Source organism: Chlorocebus sabaeus, chromosome 26 (genome assembly GCF_047675955.1).
Source record: "Chlorocebus sabaeus isolate Y175 chromosome 26, mChlSab1.0.hap1, whole genome shotgun sequence".
Classification (NCBI taxonomy): domain Eukaryota; kingdom Metazoa; phylum Chordata; class Mammalia; order Primates; family Cercopithecidae; genus Chlorocebus; species Chlorocebus sabaeus.
Window position 1 is genome coordinate 54,880,378 of NC_132929.1, and position 24,457 is coordinate 54,904,834.

The 24,457-nt window shown below is 54.4% G+C and overlaps 2 protein-coding genes across 2 annotated transcripts in view; one reads left to right on the top strand and one right to left on the bottom strand.

The window, feature by feature from the left end:
• The first annotated feature begins 847 nt into the window (after positions 1 to 847).
• Positions 848 to 5,230, top strand: LOC140710407 (uncharacterized). The gene is made up of 3 exons (XM_073011969.1): positions 848 to 928; positions 1,010 to 1,097; positions 1,356 to 5,230. Exons 1-3 carry the CDS (start codon positions 848 to 850, stop codon positions 2,048 to 2,050), a joined length of 864 nt encoding a protein of 287 aa, XP_072868070.1. The 3' UTR covers positions 2,051 to 5,230.
• Positions 5,231 to 18,938: 13,708 nt separating this feature from the next.
• ADAMTS7 (ADAM metallopeptidase with thrombospondin type 1 motif 7) overlaps positions 18,939 to 24,457 on the bottom strand; it is a 53,123-nt gene continuing 47,604 nt past the window's right edge. Inside the window, exons 20-24 of the mRNA XM_073012372.1 lie at positions 24,252 to 24,404; positions 23,623 to 23,796; positions 23,397 to 23,543; positions 22,072 to 22,234; positions 18,939 to 19,309 (exon numbers count right to left, since the gene is read on the bottom strand). Coding sequence (XP_072868473.1) covers positions 19,152 to 19,309; positions 22,072 to 22,234; positions 23,397 to 23,543; positions 23,623 to 23,796; positions 24,252 to 24,404 — 795 coding nt within the window. The 3' untranslated portion in view covers positions 18,939 to 19,151. The remainder of the gene's footprint in view (positions 19,310 to 22,071; positions 22,235 to 23,396; positions 23,544 to 23,622; positions 23,797 to 24,251; positions 24,405 to 24,457) is intronic.

The following is a 24,457-nucleotide window of genomic DNA, read 5'->3' on the forward strand; positions in this document are numbered from 1 at the left end:
AAAAAGTGAACAAAAGATTAATTTCCCCCTTGCTATCTGTGCCCCCACCCTCAGCAAGAAAAATGGGCTTAGATAATTGGATAGACCTGGGTGTTCAAATCCCAGCTCGGTCTGAGTGATCTTAGGCAAGCCCTTAACCTCGAACACTTGATGTTTTTCATCTGCACAATAGGGGTTTTCCTAGTAGCTGTCTCATATGGTGGTTGTGAGGATTACATGGGATTGCTAGTATGGTACCTGGTGAAGCACTCCATAAAGGTTCAGACAGTGGTAGTAATAACAGTAATAACAATAGCAATGTTACCTGATCTCTCTGGGCCTCTGTTAGCCAGCTGTAAGTTCGATCTCTTTCCCTGTCCCTTCCAACTTTACTGAGTTCTTTTAAAAACCAGGCCACAGGCTTGGAAATGTCTTGATCTTTACTGACCGAATTGTATATTGAGGCTAGACCTAGCCCTTTTAAGGGGCACTGCCCAGGCTTCCCAAATTGAAACTTCTCACTGTTCACCATCCAGTCCTTGAGCCGCAGTGAAGCAGTCCTCCAGCAGCAGTTACAGCAGACCAGAAAGGAGCGGGCACTGCTGAATGCACACGTGACACAGGTGAGGCTTTGCAGAGGGAGGGATGTGGAAGGAAGATGATCCCAGCTGGCCAGGAGCAGGTGAGGACCAGTGACAGCCCTTCCTCACTTCTGTGCCCATTCTTGCAGGTGACAGAGTCACTTAAACAAGTCCAGCTAGAGAGAGATGAATATACTCAACATATAAAAGGAGAGAGGGTCCGGTGGCAGGAGAGGATGTGGAAAATGTCGATGGAGGTGAGACCTGACCCTTCAGCCCCACGTTAGATGGGCCACTGGATCTTTCTGGGCATCTGTAAAATGGGAATAGTACAGCCAGAGGTGGTCATGGATCTGGGCTTTGTGGAGGTGGGGGCAGAGATGGAGACGGTAGCTTGTCCAGCCACCAGCCCCTCTCTCCAGGGACCTTTCCCCCTGTGCTTTGGGCAGGCTCACGCATTGAAGGAGGAGAAGAAACATGACATACATCAGATACAGGAGCTGGAGAGGAGCTTGTCCGAACTCAAAACCGAGATGGGTAAGATGGGGCTGATGTGACCTGGGAGCAGGACTGGCATCAGAAGGCTGTGGGGTGGCTTAGAATGCCCCAGGGAGGTGGGTGGATGGCAGGGCTTTGAGGCAGCGGGAAAGTGGTCTGTGTCAGCAGCCAGCAAGCCTGGTCATCTCCATGAGCCTCAGGGTCCCCATCAGCAAAGAGGGAGGAGTGCCCATTGTCAGCCACCCACAGTGCTCTCTATCTGACATGGCTTGGAAATTGGCTACCATCGGGTGTGAGGAATCATTAGCAGTGAGGCCAAGTTTCTGAAGCCTGAGAGGAGCTGCATCAAGAGGAGGATTTTTTCAGGGGGGGTGGGGGATTGGAGGGAATCCACAGGCCCTTATTGTCTGCTTCATTTCTCAGCTGAGCCTCCATCCTCAGCACCCCCAGCAGGGACCTCTGAGGTGGAACAGCTACAAGATGAGGCCAAACACCTGAGGCAGGAGGTGGAAAGTCTGGAGGGAAAGCTCCAATCCCAGATGGAAAACAATCAGGCCTTGCGTCTCCTGAGCAAAGAACAAAAGGAGAGACTCCAGGAGCAGGAGGAGAGACTCCGGGGGCAGGAGGAGAGGCTCCGGGGGCAGGAGGAGAGGCTCCGGGGGCAGGAGGAGAGGCTCTGGGGGCAGGAGGAGAGGAGGCTTCAGGAGCAGGAGAGACTGTGTGAGCAAAAGGAGAGGCTTCGGGGGCAGCAGAAGAGGCTTAGGGATCAGGGTGAGAGGCTGCAAAAGCAGGAGGAGAGGCTACAAAAGCAGGAGGAGAGGCTACAAAAGCAGGAGGAGAGGCTGTGGGAGAAGGAGAAGAGGCTGCGAATGCAGGAGGAGAGGCTCGCGCTCTCCCAGAACCACAAGTTCAACAAGCAACTGGCCAAGCCACAGTGCAGCTTTGAGGATCTGGTGCGTTGCCCCACCTGGGGAGCCTGCCCTCATCCCTAGCCCTCCAGGCCTTTGTTTCCCCACCTGTAAAATGGGGCAGTGTAGCCCTCACATGACATGGTACTTCTAAAGGCATCTGTGAGCCAGAGCTCATCAGGCCCTGCTCTGATGGCTGTAGGGGAGAGGGGATGATTTTTCTAACTTGCCTCCACCCTTCCCGGTGAGATGGGAGGCAGACACCAAGTTCTGGGGTCTACAGCTGCAGTGGCTGGCCACTGATTGCTTCTCTCTGTCCAGAACAATGAGAACAAGAGCGCACTGCAGTTGGAACAGCAAGTAAAGCAGCTGCAGGAGAAGCTGATCAAGGTGAAGGAGATGGTAACCTGTGCCCCATCCAAGAAGGGCTGGGAGGCAGGCACCAGCCTCTGGGGAGGGGAGGTGCCAGGCCAAAGGCAACTCCAGCTGGGGGGCAGGTGATGGCAGCAACCTCCAGGGCAGCTCCATGACTGTTTCTTTCTTCCTGCCCTCTGACTTTTGCAGGTGGGTAGCCTTGGGCTCCTCCCAGGCCTGGACATCATCATCCGAGCTAAAGGCATGGATTACCCCAACCATAGAGGAAGAGACAGTGGAACAAGAGGCTCCTTATGCCGGGCACAGTGACTCCTGCCTGTAATCCCAGCACTTTGGGAGGCTGAGGCAGGAGCATTACTTGAGGTCAGGAGATTGAGACCAACCTGGCCAAAATTGCAAAACCTCATCTCTACTAAAATAACAACAACAACAAATTAGCCAGGCATGGTGGCGCATGCTTGTAATCTCAGCTACTCAGGAGGCTGAGGCACGAGAATTGCTTGAGCCTGGGAGGTGGAGGTTGCAGCGAGTCGAGATTGCACCACTGCACTCCAGCCTGGGCCACAAGGTGACATTCTGTCTCAAAATAAAACAAAAAAGCCTCCTTAGATTCAAACTGGATTCCAACCTCGATTCCACTGGTCACCATTCAACTACTTTTCATCTCTGTTTCTTTAACTTCAAAAGGAAGTTAGTATTTTTCTTATGGAGGTGCTGAGGATTAAATGAGAGAACACATGGAAAGCGTTAGGCATGGAGCACACTTAGCAGACAGTGGTTGGCTCCTTCTGCTTTTCCACCAGTCTGTGGCCTACAGTTTAAATAGTGGGAAGAAGGACATGAGATTTGAGGCTGGGGAAGGAAACATGTGGTTCTAGGCAAGGGAGGAAGTCTCTTAGGCCTGGAGCAAGGGGTCAGGGGCCTGGGCAGGTGGCAGAGCCCCACTGTGCCCTCGCTACCCTATTAATGGGCCCAGAATCTGGAAGTCAGCCACCACATGCCCTCATGCCCAGGGTCTTCCTGCAGGTGGAGCTGAAGAGCCAAGAATCTCACAGTCTGCAGCAGCAGTGAGATTAGTACCTGGGTCACCTGCAGCAGTACGGGGCCACCTATTAGCAGCTGACCTCTGAGAAGGAGGTGCCGTACAGGCAGTTACTGCTGCAGACCCAGCTCATGGACCAGCTGCAGCAGCAGGAAGCTCAGGGCAAAGCGGTGGCTGAGATGGCCTGCCAAAAGTTGCAGGAGACCCAGGGGAGGGAGTTGCTGAGGACAGGGCCCCGAGGGGATGACCTGGCAACCTCTGTGCCTTCTCACTCTGTTTTCCATCCCCTTAGGAGCACCTAGAAGCTGCCAACCAGGAGAACCAACAGCTAGAGACCCAGTTGAGTCTCATGGCTCTCCCTGGACAAGGTACAGGAGACCACTCAGAGCAAGAGGAGAGAGCCCCAGGAGGAAGGGGGGACTGTTAGCAGCATAGGGTTGAGGGGTTGGAAGAGACCTTTAGAACAGCTGGTTGTTATGCCAACTAGGTGTCTGCACGAAGTTTGGCATCAATATGATGACCTCCCGGGAGCAGGGGGCCACCAGGTCGCCTAAGGATGAGTGAACTGGCCCAGATCAGAAAGGGAGCAGGTCAGAACTCCCACACCGACAGGTAGTAGGACTGTGCCTGGGCAACATAGCAAGATCTTGGTTCTTAAAAGGAAAAATAAAGAACAGCAGCTCATTCCCCTCGGGGGAGGGGCTGGCTCAGGGTTACACAGTGAGGGTGGGGACAGACGTGGGCCCACAATACTTCCCTTGTTGGGTTTTCTGAGGACCCCTCTGGCCACCTCCCTACAGGAGATGGAGGAGGACATCTGAACAGTGAGGAGGAGGGGGTGCCTCGGCCTATGCCGAGTGTCCCAGAGGACCTGGAGAGCCGGGAGGCCACAGTGAGTCTGACTTTCCCTGCCCCGGCTTTGCCACCTTCCTCTGTGGTCCCTCCCAGACCCCCCTATGCTCTTGCTTTCCCCGCCTTCTGATTTCTCTGGACCTTCACCCCTTCCGGGAGCCAGTGGTCAGACACCACTTCACCTGTGACCCACAGGTGCACTCTCTGAGGCCCCAAGGGAAGGGGCTGTGCTCCACCTCCCAGCCCCATTTGTTCTGTGTATGCCCCTACAAGAATACTCAGCTCTTGCCTTCGAGTGGCATTTTTCAACTCCGCTGGAGCCAGTTTCCAGGAGGAGCAGGCATGGCTATGTGGGCAGCGGAAGGTGTGAAGGCTGTGCTGCCTGCACCTGGCTCACCTGGTGGCCTCGGCCTGGAAAGAGCCAGAGGCAGAGGCCCCGGCCCCAGGGACTGGGGGTGAGTTTGTGTGTGGGGAGAGCTACCGGGCCCTGTAGGAGGCCGTGGAGAAGGTGAAGGTGAGTGAGTCCTGGCATGGGCCAAGAAAAGTGGGGGCAGGGCAGGAGAGGTCACTCCTGAGATATGACCAGATTATTTTGGCTCCAGAGTGGCTTTATCGACCTCCCAAAGGAGAAGGTGGACGGGAAGGAGCAGGTGGAGAACCTAGAGCTTGGATTCATCCAGCTCTCTGGAGTGACAGATGGCATGAGTGAGCGGGAGGCCACGGCACGGGCACGGGCAGCTGCAGGGCCGTTGGAGGGGCCCCAGTGTCTGAGCCCTGTCCTCTTGCAGGAGAGTACTTCACCATATATGGGAACCAAGGGGCAGTGCCAAACACGCGGCACCAGGAGGAGGAGGACGTCAGCAGTCTGGCCCAGAATGAGGAGGAGATGAACGTAGGGCACGAAACATTTCTGCAGGGGTGGGGGTGGGTGTGAGCACAGGCTCTGATGTGGTAGCTGAGCACACCTCCCTTCAGGTGAAGCTGCTGGAGCTGCAGGAGCTGGTGTTGCCACTTGTGGGTGACCACGAGGGGCATGACGAATTCCTCCCCACTGCCCAGAACCCTGCTGATGAGCCCGCTCCAGGGGCCCCAGCCCCCCAGGAACTTGGGGCTGCCCATGAGCAGGGTGGTGAGTAGAGCCCTCAGGCGGGGTGGACAGGCAGGGGCAGGGGAGGCTAGCACTGTGCTCAGACCCCCGCCTCCCTCTCTCCGAAGATTTTTATGAGGTGAGCCTGGCCGACAGCGTGGAGCCTGCACCAGGAGAGGCCAGGGAGGGTTCTCCCCATGACAACCCCACTGCACAGAAGATCCTGCAGCTGCTTCCTGTAACGCAGGACGCCCAGGAGCACCCAGGCTTTGCCACCAAACCCTGCGTGCCATTCTTTTACCGGGCAGCCGAGAACAGGGAGATAAACATCATCATCATCTGAGAGCTGGTCAAGAAATTTAAAAAAAAAAAAAAAAAAAAAACAGTTATGGGGTTAATCCCCTACACAATTCATCTACTTCATTGGAATGTTAGAGCCCCTCATGTTTATTTATGTTTCTAATTTACAGTTTAAATTTATTTATAAAAAGTTAAGGGAGAGTGGGTCTTTCCCTGATGTTCACTCTGTCATCCTTTAGCATTTTTGTTTTTAATTGATAATTGTAGGTCATTAGCTCACATATGGAGTTTGCCCTTACATGGTGGGAGTTCAAACACACAAAGACCCACTATTTGCACAAAACTATTCTTACTGGTTTGGAATAGGCTGCCATGCTTTTTAAATATTATTGCAGCATGTATATTCATTACAGAATTCAGATAAAATTGGCTTATGTTCTGCTATTATGTTTCATCGAATCCTAATCACAGTGAGCTCTTCATTAGCTCAGTATGTGGTTTGCCCTCAAGTGCGCACTGTTTCTTACTTTGTAATATGCCGAGAGTACTGACATTTAGAATTGTTTAAAGGCCAAGAACTGGAAACAGTCTTTCCCCTATTTTCTGTGTATTGGGGATGGGAGTAATAACATTTTGGGGAGCTTTTTAAATCTCACAGAAGAGGAAAGTGGCCTACTCTGGCAGGTGTGTGCAGGATAGAGTGTTTGCCATTTGTTCTGGTGCCAGGAATGAGTGCGGTACTATGGTAGTCCCCTTAGGATTTGTACGTGCTCTGGGCTCATGAAGATATTGCAGCATGAGCTGCAGCAGTTGGACTCTTTCTCAATGACCTAAAAAGGGATTCTTTCTGAGGAATGAAAGGCTCCCATTATTGACTGTGGATGTGGAAAACCTTTCCCAGCCTAGAGCATTTATATCTACAATACATTTTAAAGTCAGAGTTCATGTTACCTGTTTTAATCACATGTACACAATAGGTACACAATAGGGCACTGTTTGGCATTCTTCTTAATGTATTTAGTAAAGATCACAAGAAATCCTTTCAGAGTTTAAATATCCCTGGAACAGGCATACAGGCTCTGGTCAAGAATGAGTTTGAGTGATACCTGGCATTCCTCTATGTTCACGGAGCTTCCTTGAGGCTAGAAGATTGATTTTACCATCTAGACCTCTCTGGCTAATACCTATTCTTCAGCCACATTGGTTAATCTGACATAGGAATTTACTTCTTTTCCTTGAATGGAAAACACTTTAAAACTAATAACAACCATTATTATAAACCAATATATGTGACAGTACTTAGTTGAAACAAAAAGGAGTTTTAGTAGACAGTATTATACTACATTTGAAAATCAAGGTGAAGTTTATGCAACTTAAAATGTTTACAAACTGCAGTGCAATCTACTGTTGGTGAATGTCACAATATTGTGAGTAAAAGTGTCTATACAATCACAGAGTTATATTTCCTCACAAAGTTCTTTACAAAGAGTGAAATATGTTTTTATACCTCTCGGTTTCAGTTAGAGGCATATTTTGTGCCACATTTATGTTAATGTGCCTATACATGATGAATGAATTATTTCAGTCATACATTGCCTGAATCATAACTTCATGATGCTTGGGAAAGAATCAACAGTTAAAACTTCATGAAGTTCTAATGTCTATGTTCCAATATACATCACAGTATTAGGATGTAGGGAGAGATGTATGTGTGCTCCCTGGGGTGGGCATTTCTAGTTACTAGGCCATCTCCATTTTTAGCATTTGACATCCTCATCGTACTTTTATAAATATGACATTAATAGGAGAGCAATAATATGATTTTACAGATGGAATAACAGATTTTCCTGCATTCACTGAAAAAGTGCAAATATTGGGTCCTTGTGACTTCAACTGACTCTTCCAAATTGTATGAATTTATCAATGTATTAGATAAACCCAGTTTCAGAATGATAAAGAAAAACTGTTAGACCAAATAATGTGGCTAATTAACAATGGTACGATTTCTAGCCTGAGGGTTTAAAATGGACTTAAGGTCCTGTTCTTGCCTTCTGTTTTGTGAACTTGCCACTTTTGCATTATTTGAGTTCACTTGAAAGACAGTTATTTTAAGTCCATTTTAAACCCTCGGGCTAGAAATCGCACCACTGTTAATTAGCCACCTTGTTTGTTCTAACAGTTTTTCTTTATCATTCTGAAACTGGGTTTACCTAATACATTGATAAATTATTTCAAAGGAATTTTTATAGTTCAAATCACTTCACTTTTATCCTGATAAATATAAATGACTAGGAATGACCTTCAGATAGTGTTTAGCAGCTGTAACCAATCTGACAATAATGTGTTCATGGATTAAATCACATACTGGCATATTTAAGCTGAATGTCAGTCTGGAAAATAAATGTACTATATTAACTGAAATACCACTTTGTGTAGGTATTTTGTCATGTGTTTCAGAAAAAGCTAGAAAGAATGGAAATCCTATGACAATAACTTAAGTCTTCAAAGTGCATGCAGTCTTTGCAATACCTCATTCAGCCAAGTATTTGTGCTCTTCCTCATTCAGTATAAGGCAGCTTTCAATCTGCTTAGAAGGCAACATTAGAAGGTTAGAGTTCATCAGAAATACAGAATTTTAAAATGTGAGTTCAACTGAATAAAATTGAATTTCTGTAGGAAGTAAAGAATCAAAATACCTATTTAAAGATTGCAATATATGGTCATTATTTTTAAAGTATCTGTTTAAACCTGATAGGTTTTCCAGAAATGAAAAAAAAAAAATCAGTTCTAAAACTAAAGCTGATTTTTAGAAAATGTGAAAATGTAAATCAGCCCTATCCGTAATATTTTCTCTAAAACTTTATCTTACAGAGTCACTTTAAGATGATATAACTATTCAAAAATGTAACTGCTATGTTAATGTTTTAAAATAAGTTAAAACATCTTAAAATATGAATACTGTAGTTTAAAGCAAAGAACCTGGGGGAAGGAAAAATAGAGAAAGAAATGCCAATTCCAATGCCAAGCTTTATTTGCTGAGTTTTCTTAGAATGACTTTTACCAATTTATGAATTCCTATCAACAGAATGTATAATGGAAATACTGAAAAACTTTTGTGTAAACTGGAATTATTGACTGCTACTGTGATGCTACTGTAATGTAATAAATTAGGAAATTGTTGCAAAGTGCTGTTTTTGCCGTAAATTTTGTGTGTCTTCAAAACTATGGTGTTAAATGTATTGAGACTGTGCAAATGCTGGGCACGCTTGGCATGAGATAATCGGCTTTTGTTTTTACAAAATTGTAACTATGCAAGTGTGTTTATTAAAAGAACAGAAACTAAAAAGAAGTTATGGGAATTTAAGACAGTTGTGGGATGAAACAGTTATGGGATAAAAAATGCTGTGGAAAAGCGGCCAAAAAAGTAGAAAAAGTTTTATGAAAAGTTTTTTTTTAAGTTATAAGAAGTTATGAGATTTTTTAAAAAGTCATGGGATAAAAACAAAAATAAATAAAAGCAAGCCCCTGTCAGCATAAGACTGGAGAAGTGGGGCTAGAGTCTTCGCCCCCCACCATGTACCAACCACCCCTTCCCAGTCACCCCTTTACCATTAGGGTAGCAAGACAAGACCCCGTCTAATGGAGGGAGACAAACAGACCCTTTGCCATCTTGACCAGGGCCAAGTCCTTAAATTTCTGGACGGTGATGTTTGTTATTGAAGAGCCAGAGGCTGGTGGAGTTGGTTTGTTTGGAGGAGGCCTGATGACCTCCCTACTCTCGCCAAAGCAACTTTTCCCTCAGGGGGCCTCACATGTTCTTATTCAGAGAGGCAGCTGAGGTGGGACAGTGGGGCTAAGTGTAGAGCAGGCGAGGGCACAGGCTGCTGGGGTGGTCCCCCTTCCCCAGTGTACATATAGTATCTGTGTAACATTTTGTATATTCCGGGGGGTAGGGCTGCCCCCTGTATCGTACCTAGTGGAGGTTGGAGCTGGCATATGAGGAGGAGGTTCTAATCATTATTTATGGCTGGGAAACTTATTTATTGATAGCACAGGACAGAGGAAGGAGGTCAGGATGGGGTTGTGGCTCCCTGGTGATGCGACTCCTGTTTATTTTGCTTTTCATTTTGGAATAAATGGATTTAGCCATACTGCTCAGCCTGCTGGGTTCCCATTTCCCTCACTGGGTCCTGGAGTTTGTGCCACTGAACAAGGAGCCCCAGAGTGTCTGAGCATGTCCAGCTCAGCTGTTGGGGACCTTCCAGGCCTGTTACTTATATGCTGTCTGGTGACACCTGGTGGATTTCATGGGGGCTGCCATGGCACCTATGGGGCACAGTGAGGCCCTGACAGCCAACAGGCTCAGAAGCCTGATCTAGCGGTGGCCAGGAAGGCAGATACCAGCACCCAAGGACACTGACTTCCATCCACCCCAGGCATCTTCCCTTCAGCCCCCCTGCCTCTCTCGCCTATCTGCACTGGGTGGCCTGTTCTGTCTGTCCCTCCAGAGTGACGGGTGCTCCACAGGCTCCTCCAGGCTGAGTTCATGGCCCTGCCCCCTAGTGGCCACAGCCAGCTTAACAGGATAAGAGCCAGCTAAGCTCCAGGGGCCTTCCAGGAAGTGTCCCTTGGAAAAGGTGTGGCCTTTTCACCATTCCCAACAGCACCCTAGAAATGGCTTGGCCTTTTCCCTCCCCTGAGCTCCACAGAGAACACAGCCAGCAGAGGACACATTCCCTGTCATCCAGAAATGGATCTGATTCTCAGCTGAGGGACAGCAGAACTGGTAGACACTGTCAGCCCACACAGTTGCCTGCACAGCACCCCCATGCTTGGTAGGGGGTGGGAGGGATGGTGGAGGCTGGCTGTCCACAGGCCGGGCATGACAGGGAGGCTCACTGGAGGTGGCGCTCTTTGGAAGGGCAATGTCAAGGGACAGCTTTCTCTTGTTGGGCCATAAGACTCCACAAGGACATCACGGTGACTGATTCCCAGTGCTAGAGGTGAGGCGGTCGGCCACGTGTAGATGTGTGTGTATATATATATATGAGTATTTAGAGCTATTTATAGAACAGGGCAGGGCATGCCACAGAGTATTTAGAGCTATTTATAGAACAGGGCAGGGCATGCCACAGAGTATTTATAGCTATTTATAGAACAGGGCAGGGCATGCCACAGAGGGGCACAAGTTTTCAGCAATGGTCACACCTGGATGTGTCAGCTCAGCACTACAGCAGACTAAGTCACAGATGAAGGGGGCTGGCTTTGGGCTGGGGAGCCGCTGTCAAGTCACAGGACACCTGCCCCGCAGGCTTGGAAAGGGAGGCCTCCCAGAAGAGGAGGATCTGTTTAGAGGTTGAAGGGGGACCTGGGGCTCTCAGGATGGGATGGACTTGCCTGATCCATTCAGTTGGCAGTTGGAGGAAAGCAGAGAGAAAACGGGTTAAAGAAAAGCCAGAGCTGGTGAGGCAAGTGCAGAGCATGGGCGCACCACAGCAGCTGTGAAAGGGCTGGGGAGGGGAGGGCGCAGGTGTGGGCGTGGCAAGGTTCCTAGAAAAGAGGGGCTGGAAGGGAAAGGGGAGGAAGATGGAGGGAGGAGCCAGAGCTTCACAGGTGGTGCCTGGGGGATGTGGCGGCCCTCCCCAGCCCACACACGCTGGCCTCTCTCACGGGACCCAGGCAGTGCACCCAGAGTTCAAACCAATGCTCAGCCCCCTTGGGCTTCCCTCTTCTCTGGTCACCCTGTCTTCCAACCCACTGGACCAGGGCCACCTTTTGCTTGGGGAGCCCCACCCAACAGCCAACTGGCCTGATAAGGAACACTGCTTGAACCAAAATAGTGAAGCTATAAGGGATGGATGGCTGGAGTGTGTGCCAGAGGCCCCTCTGGGTGGTCAGCAAGACCAGGGCCCTCTGAAGGGAGCCTGGGGAAGGCAGGGAGGGCAGGTAGCCAGATGCCACTGGCCATAGACTTATAAATCTACGAGGGGAGCCTCAGCTGGTTGATGGGGGGCTGCAAGTTGCATAGGTGAAGGTGGGCCCTTCCTACTGGGAAAAGCAGAAGAGGGAGAGTCCGTGGCAGGAAAGGCAGGTGGGCTCGCTAGGCGGAACTCAGCTGGCACTGTGGTCCCATTGGCTGAATAGCACAGGCAACCTCTAGGAACAACAGGCCAAGGTGCGTGAGCCTGCTGGCCAGTGGTAGTGCTTCAGTGGGGGCCAGGGACCCTGCCTTTGGTCACACAATAGCAGCTATGATGACACTTGGGAGGGAGGGAAGGGGGCTGTGTGTCCCTGCCTGGCCTGTGGAGTGTGTTGTGGGATGACCGTGTGTGTGGGACTCTCACCTAGATCGCCACTGGATTGCCGACAGATAGAGGAAGTGGGACCCTGACTATCACCCCTGCTCTGCAGTGGATTCGGCTCTCGGCACTCCCAGGCTGGGAGCTGGATGCCCTGCCCTGGCAGCATGACTCAGACTGCACGACCGGTATGGCGTGTCCAGGATGATGTTCCCAGACCTCTGGCCACCTCAGAGTCCATCCCCACACACAACCCCCTGCAAGCTCCCAGCCCCTACATCATGAACCACAAGCTCTCTGCCCTCTCTGATGGCTCCAGAGAGCACCCACACCTGCCAGCTTGGGAATAGAACCTGTTTCAAGGGCCCCCAGGCTCAGTCATGGAGGCTGGTACCTGCATCTGGCCGGGACGCTCTGCACCTGCAACCAGGAGTCATCCACCAGCCCCTGTGGGTGTGCTAACAGTGGTCTTGTTGATGTCATCGATGATGCTGGGTGCCTCCATCAGCATGTGGTACATGTGCAGCATCTTGTCGCCCAGCTGTGCCTGCTCTGCTGACTCCTCCATCAGCGTGTTCTCATCCTCATGCTAGTACAGGTTGGCCAGCAGCTCTGAGAAGATGAACTCGTTGGTCTGAGAGTGGGCAAAGAGGGAAGGAAGTTAGAACCTGATGCCTGTGCCACCCTGGCCGCCCCGCCAGGCCCTGCTAGGACTGTGTGCTGGACTTGGAGCCCCAAGTATGGCTTTTCAGACGTGGCTTCTACACTGCTTCAACTCGAAGATCTGCCTCCCAACCACCTTTTCCCACTCAGATGGGGACACTGAGGTCCAGAGGAAAAGTCACCTGTCCAATATCACAGATCTGGAAGGGCACCCAGGACCTATCATGCCACCAGGACACCTGTCTACTCAGTTTTTAAACATTTTTTTTTTGGAGATAGGATATTGTTCCATCGCCAGGCTGGAGTACAGTGGGTGATATCACCACTCACTGCAGCCTCAAACTCCTGGGCTCAAAGTGATCCTCCAACATCAGCCTGTCAAGTAGCTAGGACTACATGCACGTGCCACCACCAAGCCCAGCTAGTTTTAAAATTTTGCACAGAGACCAAGTCTCACTATGTTGCCCAGACTTGTCTCGAACTCCTGGGCTCAAGCAATACTTGACTTGGAAGAGCCCTGGGTTTATGGCCTGGGCAGCCAAGTGTTCAGGAACCCTCCCTGGCCACACAGTCATTGCCTGTTCTGGGCCACCCTCGTCCCCTTAACCACAGCTGTTGGCTGCTCTGACGCTGACAGCCGATTTGGACACTGGGAGCTGAGGTGCTGGCTGAGGCCATGCCAGGCTTCCAGGAGGTCGTCACTATTTTTAGGGTCTTTTATTGGGGAGTGGCTTTGTAATAGTTTCAGGCTTACTAATAGCACCCACAACAGTGTCCTGATTTCTGCCAAATGAGGAAGGATATGAGAATCATATTTGCTGGGGAAAGTTTGATTCTGAGTCCTGGGGTGAGCCTGGAGAGTTTCTGTTCATCTCGTGTTGGGTCAAGATTCCTGAGAGTGACACGGAATGAGCTCACCCATGCCGACAGCTAGGGCTGTGTTGGGAGCGCCGCTGCCCTCAGTTCTGTACTGGGTTCCAGGTGCTCCCAGGAGGAGCGGAGGTGAGTGGGCATGGCTCTGGCGAGTGCCCGCCCCTTCCCTGGCACCGCAGGTCGACCTGGCCCCTCCCACACTGCTGGGCCTTGCATGGTCCTGCAGCACCTCCTTGTGAATGGCTCGTGATACGGTCTCCCCTGCAGCTTGCTTTAGAAAGCAGGGTCGCCAGACTGACAGGTGTTTTAAAGAGTGCTGAGGCATGGCTGGCATGCTCCCTGATGTTATCAAGACTGCAGAGGTCCATAACCCGCCTATGGGCTGCAGCCTCAGTGTTTTAATGAGCTCCCCAGACTAGAGGTTGCAAGGAGGCCAGTCCCGCAGCACAGTGAGGGGCCTTCAGAAACACAGGGAGGGAGTTGTGTGGTCAGCTGCATTCAGGAGACGGGGATTAAACAGGATTGAACCAGGCTCTGCAGCAGAACTTCTGGGAGCCTTTCAAGGTGCTGAGCATCGTCTCCCAAATTTAGCTGACCACGGGGCGCCTTCTCATCTCCCAGAGGAATCTTCCAGGCCTGAGGCAGAGGTGGGGTCCGGCTTCCCAGGTGCCAGCCTGGGCTCAGAGGCCTCTGTCAGCTCCTGACTGAGGAGCAAATGAAGAATTACACTTCGGGCTCACATTCTGCAGCACAGGAGGGGTGGGTGCCTTAGGTTTGGGGTTTGTGGGGGCTGTGGGCTGACAGCTATGGGGGAGAAAGTGCTGGTGAGTGGGGACCCCGTGCCCCGTTCACATGAAGCCTCCTCCCGCCTGGTGGGGCTGGCAGCCCGGTCCGCAGAGCCAGGCAGGAGGTGGAACCTGAGAAATCCACATGCGGGGACCCCTGTGCTCGAGTCTTCCCTGTTCTCTGGTGCTCCCATGTTCTAGAACACACGCTGGGGAATTTGGAATTTAAATAAAGCTGGCCTTTCTGACCTTGAGCCTCTGGACGAGAGTTAAGCATGTCCAGGCAGCGGGGTTTGGAAACACAGAAGGCTGCACCCTCGTGTGCACCGTGTGTTGACAGGAACTCAGGCGGCTGATGGCAGCAGGAGCAAATGGCCTGCTCCACTGGGGACGGGCAGGAAGTCCTTTGGGGCATTTCTGTTTCACCACAGCTTTTCCTGGGGCTGGTGAGTCTGTTGGGCCTTCGGTTGACAGGAAAGGAACGAGCCCCTGTTGCTGGATGCAGAGCGTCTGGGGCCTGGCAGAATCCAGAGAGGGGAAGATGGTGGCCCCGTGTTGGAGGAACTGGCTTATTTTGTGATCCCCAGAGACCAGCGTGGCTGACCCCTTAGTGCTAGAAATCTATAGCCAGGCCTCGGGACAGCTTTTGGTTTTATTTTTATTAAGCCACTGACCAGTGGTTAGGAGCAAGTGATCACAACCTTAACATTTTTATTGTAAATTGGAGCCTTGACCTGGGGATAATGTGAAACCCACGAGCTGCACGTTTCTCTGTAGACTGCACCTGGACACTTGTCACATTGCCAGCTGGCTCTGACAGTCATCGCCAGGACTGCCTGGGCCTGTGTTCATTCCCCCAGTCAATCAGTCCTGGGACACAGACATCCCGGACTCAAGCCCGGTGCCAGGCCTCATGCCTACCTGAGGATGCAGACACATCCGCACCTGTCATCACCATGCAAGTGCCGGGCACTCTTCTCAGTGCTTATGTGTGGGAACTCGAGTAATCCCACACACTAGGAGGTAGCATTACTGTTATCCCCAGTGTGCAGATGAGGAATCAGAGGCCAGAAAAGGGGGTGACTTCAGTCACACAGCAAGCATGTGGCAGAGCTGGAGTCCAGGCTGTCATTCTGAACCTGCCCCTGGCTGGGCCATTGTTCCTTGTCACCTCTCTGCAGAAGGTGGGCCTCGTTCCCTACGTCAGAGCCCCAGCCTGGCCAGCGCTCTTCCCACCCTGCCCCAGGCCACCTGCTGTGCCTGTGAGGGCTGTGTGTGAGCACTCACGTGAGCGCTGCTGATTCTCTTGTCTCTCCCCTGTGTCCTGCCAGGAAGCAGTTGAACCTCTGTTAATACTTTTGTATGCTTTCACTACGGTTTATATTTTTATAGGCTATTTTCTCAAGGTGTTTCTAGATTCCACATATCTATTTTATATAACAAGTTCTTACGTTATGTGTGTGACTCCCTTGTATCTGCGCCAGCCTGAGCCTCCGAGTTGCTCTTCCCTCTGGCCCTGACTCTCACTGACTCGCTGTTGTGATGTGCGGGCCCACTTCTTACCCCAGGTAGCCCCAGGCGCTGCCTGTAGTCATGCTGACAGCTGTACAGTAGCCGCCAAGACTGCTGATGGCTGGAGACGGTTCTGGTTCCAACTACGGTATATTGATATAGGAAGTATCCTAGACAGATGCTCGGTTGGGTTTTCTAACTACAAGTTTGTATTGCACAGATCCCCACCCACCATCCTGTAGTTTTGTCTTCCTGTGTGTTCCGGGGCTTCTGGGCAGCTGGGCCTGCCTGGGGAAGTCCTTGCAGGTGGGAGGCCATACAGAGACCTAGTGTGTGCCACTGAGTGTCCCACCGCTGCTGGGCAACTGGAGGACTGCAGGGGGCACCAGGTGACTCTCCTTTTATATCATAGCAGCTCCTGTCCTGACCTTCAAGTTACATTTTGGAACTGTAATACTAAGGAAGAAATAAACTAATTTGTATGATATTCTGCACTGAAATTCCGTTATAGTCACTAGTGATGAGGCTCACCCCAAGGGCTTGGAGGGTGGGCCAGGGCTTATTGGTGTTGGGGGGTGAGGAGGAGCTCTCTGACCTTCCAGCCTGGCATTTCTGGGTGTCCCTGCCCTTGGCTTACCCTGGGGCGGGTGCGTCAGGATGCCTTTCCCAGCAGGGGCAGCCTTGGGAGTCCCCAAGAACCATGGCCAAGCTGCAGGTGTGGGCTAGGGGCACCAAGGTGGGAAGCCAGGAGCTGGAGACTCCCTGTGTCCAGATAACCCCCCACCCAGCCACAAAGAACAGGCACGCTTCCTTCCGCCAACTGTGCCATGCCCTGCCTGAGTCACAGGCTTGTTTGTCTCCTGCCTGGGCTGACAGCTCAGTCCCAGCTGCCACCGGAGACACCCCCAGCCATCAGTGGAAAACACCCGAGAATGATGAAGACCAAAGGGGTTCCCATAGGGGTGTTTCAGGGGTGGCTCCCGCAAGGATTCCCAGACAGGGCAAGCCAAGGCCTGGCAGGCTTTTCCCTTCTGGGGACATGGATTCAGTGAGGCTGGGGGCTCCTGAAGTCACGCGGCACAGCAGGGGCGGCAGAGCTGGGACGGACTGGCTCAGCGTGTGGGTCAGGAGCAAGTCCACAGGCTCTGCTCCCCACCCCTTGGAAGGGGCTGCCACCAGGGGCAGTTCTGACTAAGGCCTGGGAAGCCATGACTCAGAGCATGGGTCCCTAGGGTCTCTTTGGGCCAGCCGGGCTGCTGTAGACAGACAGGAAGCACTCCTGACGCTCCTCCACCCGCGGGCAGCGTAGCAGGGCTGGACTCAAGCTAGCTTGCCCAGCAACTTGCTTTCCTGCGTGAACTCTGGCAGGCTGCCCGCTTTGTGCAAAGCCGCCGCTGGGGCCTGCTCGGGGCCCTCTCCCTCTTCCACCTGCTCAGGGTGGCCTGGGGCTTGGAGGTGGGCAGTTGGAGCCTAGGATGGGCCTGTGTCAGCAGGGCATGTGCCCTTGGGCCAATTACTTCCTCTCAGAGCCTTGGGCTCCTCCTCTGAGGATGGAGTGTGTTGGTGTGAAATGAGGTGAGCGTGTTGAATTGGGGAGCAGCAGGACACGCACCTGCAGGCAGCCACCCTGGTCACGCTCCCTCCCTCCCTTCCAAGTCCTTGGACAGACACTCATCGCAAAAGATTCAGCCTCTGATACTGTTTCTTGGTCTCAGTCCCTAAGGAGTCACTTTTTTTTTTTTTTTTTTTTTTTTTTTTTTTTTTTTTTTTTGAGATGGAGTCTCACTCTGTTGCCCAGGATGGAGTGTAAAGGCGCGATCTCAGCTCTCCGCAACCTCCGCCTCCTGGGTTCAAGTGATTCTCCTTCCTCAGCCTCCTGAGTAGCTGGGATTGCAGGTGCCCACCACCGCACCCGGCTAATTTTTGTATTTTTAGCAGAGACAGGGTTTTGCCACATTGGCCAGGCTGGTTTCAAACTCCTGACCTCAGGTGATCCGCCCACCTCGGCCTCCCAAAGCACTGGGATTACAAGCGTGAGCCACTGCACCCAGCCAGGAGTGATTTTCAGTGGTGTCTCCTCCATCCCCAGCATACACCCAGCCCTGAGTGGCCGTGGCTGCCACATGCAGGCTCCAGGGCCACACTCGCCTTTCGTCCAGGGATGTCATATGCTGGAGAGTAGAATGTGAGAGGTGACCCCTGTAGGCTGCAGGGCGACCTCTCTGAACCTTAGTGTCCCCACCTGGAGAAGGGGCGTAACACCTTCCGGGAGAGGGCTGAGGAGGAAATTGTCAACAACTGAGTCCAAGGCTCATAGACAGAGGGTAGGGTCAGCTCCAGGGCTGGGCCTGGGCCTGGGAGGACAGTGTCTGCCCCTTCCCCAGCCTCCTGCCCCTGGCCAGGACAGGACCCTTTTCAAAACACATTCATGCTCATCTGTTCCCTGCTATGGGCACCACTGTCTGGCTCTATGGGACTAGATTTTATGGGAGGGGAAGGGGCTGTGGGTAGGCAGGTGCCAGGTGCTGGACCATCGATCAGCATGGTAGGAACCTGTTGCTGGGGCTGGTGGTGGGAAAGGGGCCACCCCGAGGCAGTGGCAATTAGCCCAGCCCTATCTCTGGGCACAGAGATGAAGGGACACATGGCGACACAGTAGGGCACAGCTGGCCAGCCTGCTCTTCCCCTCTCTGTCTGCTTTTTGTAGAAGAGTCAACAGATAGAACAGACAGGGCCAGGGAGGTGCCCCCGGGGGCCCCAGTCCCCATCACTCCAGGGGGCAGTCCCTGCAAGTGACAAGATGGGCCCAATCCCTGTGGAACAGGTCTCTGAGGACCACAGAGTGGGGCCCCAGCAGACGCTAGGAGCCTGAGCTGGAGGCGGGCAGCAAGTAAGGGCCAAGCTGCCCCTGCCCAGAAGACCTTCCTGCCCCCAGAACCCCACCCTCTGCACACAGGCCTCCCTGGGCAGCAGCCCCCGGCTTCCAAGGCCTTCTGTGCCTCACCAGACGCCACGCTCTCATGGACCCGACTGCTGCTCTGCCCACTGCAGATTTGCCCCAGAGGAGCACGTGAAAAGCCGCGCCTGCCAAGGTGCTGCCGTGGTGGAGTTTTGGGCAGAGGGGCTGGGGGAAGAGTTTCTGACTTTTAAGATTCCCCAAATCCAGGATGAAGTCACACTGTGCTTTGGAATGGTAGATGCTCATTTATGTAAAATCGTAATAAATGTTACACGAACTGTTAGAATAAAAAAATACCTTTTTTGATGGGGAGGAGGTCCCCAGCCTGCCACTGGGTAGGGAGAGGGTTAGCACCATTAGGGCGCAGGGGGTGGAAGCTCCGCCACAGCCCGTGGTGGGCACTGAGGTCTGTCGGTCGGTCTGTGCATCCTGGCACAGTCAGCGGCGGGCAACCCGCTGATGGCCTCGGGAGGGGGCGCCGTGGCTGGGCGGAGAGCATGAGCGGCAGCACTGCATGCGGATGGTCGGCAGCTGGCAGCGGCCCAGTAGGCGCAGCCTCTCACAGAACCCGAAGGATAGGCGGTCCCGCTCACAGCCTGGAGTGGGGGAGGGGCAGAGGGGCATCAGGACCAGTAGTTTGGGGTAGCCAGAACCTGGCTCCCCACCCCAACCACCTTAAGGAGGCTCCAGCAGCTCCCCACCGAGCAAAGGGCCCCAGTTTCTGGAGTGGCTCCTGAACCGGAGTTGCAGGTCTCCAGCTGTTGCTGTTTCTGTCCCACCTGCTCATGGCCAACCCCAGGACTCGAGAACGGGCGCTGCTGGGCTGAGGTTTCTGGAGGAAAGGTCCTGAGACCCCACCCTGATGCCCTCACATGCCTGTGAAAGAGCCTGCCCAGGGCAACTCCCTGCCACCCCATCTCCATCCTTGCTCACCCCTGGTGTTCCCCAACAGATCCTGCCACAGAACTGCGGTCCCAGGGCCTCCTGCCAGCCTGCAGCGGCCTCTGTCCCCGACTCCCACCACCACCCCCTGCCCCAGTACATCTGGCCTGCCAGGCCTCCGTGACCACCTCCAGCCACGGGGGCTGTACTCAGCCTCGGGTTCTGGGTCACAGGGTCCCATCTCCCAGGCCAACCTCCCACTTCTCAGGTGGGCCACAAAGCCTAGAGTGAGTGGGCCTTACAGGCCGTCAGCGGAAACCAGGGACTGAGCCCAGGCCAGCTCCAGGCTGTGCTCGTCAGGGCTGAGGCTTGGCTGGGCCCTCCTGGCCCAAGTTATCAGAGCTATTCTGGGAAGTGGCTTGTTCCCAGCCTCCTGGTCTTGCTCCTGATGCCACTGCCACTGCTGACAGCCCCCAACTGCTGCCCGGGCCCTGCTTACTCCAGCAGACCTCCCTGGGGAGGAGGAGCAGGAGGGCAGCAGCCCCTGGGACATCCCCCAGGCCCAGCAGAGGGCACAAGGCAGCAGGCAGGCTCCTCCACCCCAACTCCAGGCAGAGCTCCAAAGTGTACATCTGCAGGCATGCATCCTAGTCACCCGGGGTGACCTCAGATACGCTGCTTCACCTCTTGGGCCTTGGTTCCCTCCTCTGTCAACCCCACCTCCACAGCAAACGGATGTGGCCATGCTGTGTCATTGCAGTGACCACACACACACCAGTTTCCCGGCTTTCCACCATGTCCCGCCAACTGTCCCACAGACCAGCAAAACATCCTGGGAATTCCAGGTCTGGAAGTCCAAGATACCTTCCCAGCCGCCCCTCCACTGTTCACTGGTGGCAGAAAACTCCTCACTTAGGACAGCTTCTAGTTCAGCCACCTAACCAGCCCCCGTTGCCCACTCCCTGCAGCTCACTCACACCCACCCCGGGAGACCTTGCAAGCCCAGAGCCTCCTGGGCCATCCGTCCTTGGTTCTAGGCCGCCAGGTGCCTCAGTTCCTGTTCTCTGCCCCATCTGGTCCTCATCCCCGGGGATCATAACCACCCTGCTCCCTCTGGCCAGCCCTAACCCTGAAGGTGAGAGAGATGGTGCCAGCACCCAGCTTAGGCGACACACAGGAGCACTCTGAGATGCTGGCTAGGTGCATGCTGAGGGCAGGCAGGACAGAGTGGGGGCACTGCCACTGGGCCTTGAGGTTTGAGGCAGGAAGGCCACCCCTGCCAGAGGCAGGGTAGCAAGGCATGGCAGGGGCCACTCTGAGCCTGAATGAGGGCTGCCCAGGAGCCAGTGCAGATAGAGAAGGCTGTATTGGACAAGGGGAGAAGGCAGACCGGGGAGATTGCAGGGGGCCCCGAATGCCAGCTTGAGGGCCCTGGCTGAGGACTCTGTCCTAGGGGAAGGGAGCAGACAGCCAATAGCACAGGGGCCACAGCTCCTCATGCCACAGCTTCTGGATTCCTTAGACTGGCAGGGTTGACCCCAGGCCTTCTCCCTGACCTTGCAATTGGGGATGACAGTGGCTTTGGCAGAGGGGAAGAAGCCGCTTTGCCTGAGTATCCCCTCGATGCCCACGCAGTGCTGGGCCCTTCATGCCCAGACTTCATTTATGCAAGGATGGGGCTTGGCAGCCCCTTTATTCAGCACATGAAGGCCCTGATAGGGAAATGGAGCCCAAGGCCACACAGCTGGCAAAAGGAGCCTAGGTGACACTCCAGGGCCACCCCATTTTCTGCCCTCAGCACTGCTGAGAGCAGCTGGGGCTGCAGGAAGGAAGTGTATGAGTGTGTGTGTGTGTGTGTGTGTGTGTGTGTGTGTGTGTGTATGTGTTGGAGGCAGCGGTGGGGTTGTGCAGAACCACCTCTAGCTCAGGCCCTTCCACCAGGACCCAGCTGGCCAGGAAACCCCCCACCACTGGGATTAGCAGAACCCTGGAAGGGAGGCCCTTCCTGCCTCAAACCCCATTACCTCATCAGCAGGGCCCTGGGAGGCCCTTCCTGCGGCTCCATTGCTCACTCTAGGCAATCCTCTGGCCAGGGAATGGACAGGCCAGGGCTAGGGACAGGGACTCACCCAGGCCCAGTTTTCACACAGCCTCAGGGACATCCCTGGTCTCACTGTGAAGACTGAGACCCAGAGGGGAAAGAGCTTACCCAGGTTCACACAGCAAATCAGGGGTCAGGGCCGCTCCCTCTACTCCCCCGAGGTCAGACAGCTGCCTGCGGGATGTTGTATGACTGGGACTCCCCTTGACTGACTCCCAGCACAGCCCAGCCTCCAGCATGGCATCCTGTGGCTTCAGGATTTTCAGTGGCCACATGGCTCCTGAGCCCAGACGCAATGGTTTGACGACCCAATTTCCCCATCGCCCTCCCCACCCCACCTCACTTCAGTAGAGATCCTGGGGTCAGGGGACTCACGGGGAAGCTCGACGGGCTCACAATCCTCGGTGCCACACGGCCGGGAGCTCTCAGGCCAGGCCTCGTGACCACACTGGTCGCTGTCTTCCTCTGGCAGCCCCGTCTGGGTGTTGACACACTTGACCAGGCGCCGCTGGACGCCACCACCACAGGGGGCTGAGCACTGGGGGGAGTGGGGGAGGAATGAGTTTCTCCGGGACCAGTCCTAGCAATGGGGACAGTGACACCTCCTCTGGGAAGCCATCCCTGCGCCCTGTGCCTGACAGGCCTGCCCTTGCTCCCAGCCGCCCCCTGAGTGCCTCCTGGAGGACCTGGTCCCACCCCTAGAACCCACTTGGTGCTGGAACCCCACTCTCACTTGTGGGATCGGCTCCTGCAGAGGGGAGGGGCATGAGAACAGTGGGACAGCCCTCGGGGTTCCTGGGCAGTGAGGCCCTCACAAGGGACATGCCTGAGAGGCCTGGGCAGCGGCCCCGGGATGGAGCCCTGATGCAGCAGTGGGCAGAGATGTGGGCGAGACACCGCTGTGCCCGAGGGACAGGGCAGAGGACCTGCCACAGCCCATGGGCAGGAGGGGAGGAGACAGGTTTCACAGCCGGGGCCCAGCCCACCAGGCTTCGTTGTTATCAGGTGTGGGTCTGAAAGCCCTAAACATGCGCTGCGTCTGTGCCAGTGTCGTGCTGTGCCCAGCCCTGTGCTTTGTTGTGTTCATTCATTTAATCTTCCCAACCCTCCTCTCTCAAGCTGTCCCAGTTTTACAGATGAAAAAACAGTGACTTAGCAAAGCAAAGCAACCTGCCCAGAGTCACTCAGCAGCCAGTGGGACAAAGACTCAAATGCTGGCCCAGCTGACTTCAGGACCCAGTTCAGGGCCCAAATCTGAGACGCCTGAACCCCTGAGTTCCAAACAGACCCGGCAGAAGGTGTCCTGCCCATCTGAGGGCCCTCTTCCACCCCCTTCTGCCGCTGGCCTTTGCTGGGCTCCCTGATAACCCCAAGCTTGTCATTCCTGCCTCAGACTTCACACCTGCTGTCCCCTTGATCCCTGTCCTTGGCATCACTGACTCCTCCCTCGGGTCTCAACCCCAGACCCCTCCTTGGAAGGCCTTCCCTGACATCACAACACACGTGCCCTTTCCTTGTCTGTTTCTCCCTGGCAGGTGTGAGCACCAGCGGGGCAGGGCCTTGTCCAGTCACTGCTGCATGCGCAGGGGCCACAGAGAGCCTGGCTCACAGCACATACTCAACAGATCCTTCACCCAACCCAGGACTGACCAGGTGCCATCACGCACTTGCTCCCTGCTCCTCCACTCAGCCTGGCTCACCTGGCCCCAGGGCCCCACCACCCACTGTGTGCAGGGGTGGGTGTTGCAGGGCCGTGTGGTGTTGGGTCTCAGCGCCTCCTCGCAGAGGCCTGGCTCTGGACAGGTCACCAGACGCTGCTGCTCACCACCGCCACAGGCCTCGGAGCACTGGGTGGGCAGGGAAGCAGTCAGGGCACAGCCAGCATCTGAGGGCGTCCCCTCCCCCCAGCTGAACCCCAGGCCTCACCTCCCTCCAGGAAGAGGTGTACCAGCTGAGGCAGGGCTGGGCCCCGCAGGGCCTGTGCGCAGGTGGCTTGGCAGGCCCGGGCTGACAATGGAAGGGCCGCAGCAGCCGGAGGTCCCGTGTGTCCACACACTGCACATCCCGCACTGAGGAACCTCCGCCGCAGCTGCGGGAGCACTGGGGACCGAGAGACGTGTGGGGACACATCCCCAGGTGCAGGCCCACAGGTGTGACCCCGTGAGGCGTGTGGCGGGAAAGGCATCAGGCCCACGCCCCAGCCCGGGACAAATCCCTAAAGAGCCCCAGCGAGAGGCCAAGGCTGGCCCGCCCCAGGCAAAAGGTGGCATGGCCAGGGGCTGCCAGGGGCTGGGACAGACAGAGGAAGGGAGGAACAAAGGCAAGCTGGTGAAAGACAAGTCCAGATGGGGTCAAAAATACAGAGGAAAGGAAACAGGCCAAGCCAGACACAGGTGAGAAGACTCCCAAGAGATTCGGAATCCAGTGTGATCGGGCACACAGACGTGCAGCCTGGAGCCCTCCCCTGTCCTGCTGCTTTTGGAACACAGGCCTTGGGGAACCAGGGCTCCAACCCATGCCCTGGGAATGCCTGTCCTGGCTCCATCCTCACGCACCTTACTCCAGTTGCCTGAGTGCCAGGTGGCACAGGGCCGCAGGTGGCAGCGGCGGGCAGGCTGGGGCCGGCCAGCGGGGACGCAGTCCTCATCCCGGCCAGAGCTACAGCGCACCGACCTCCAGACGGCACCCAGGCCACAGGTGGTGGAGCACTGCGGGGCACAGACCCGTGAAAGCCAGGCAGATCCCATCCCCGCCAGGCCTC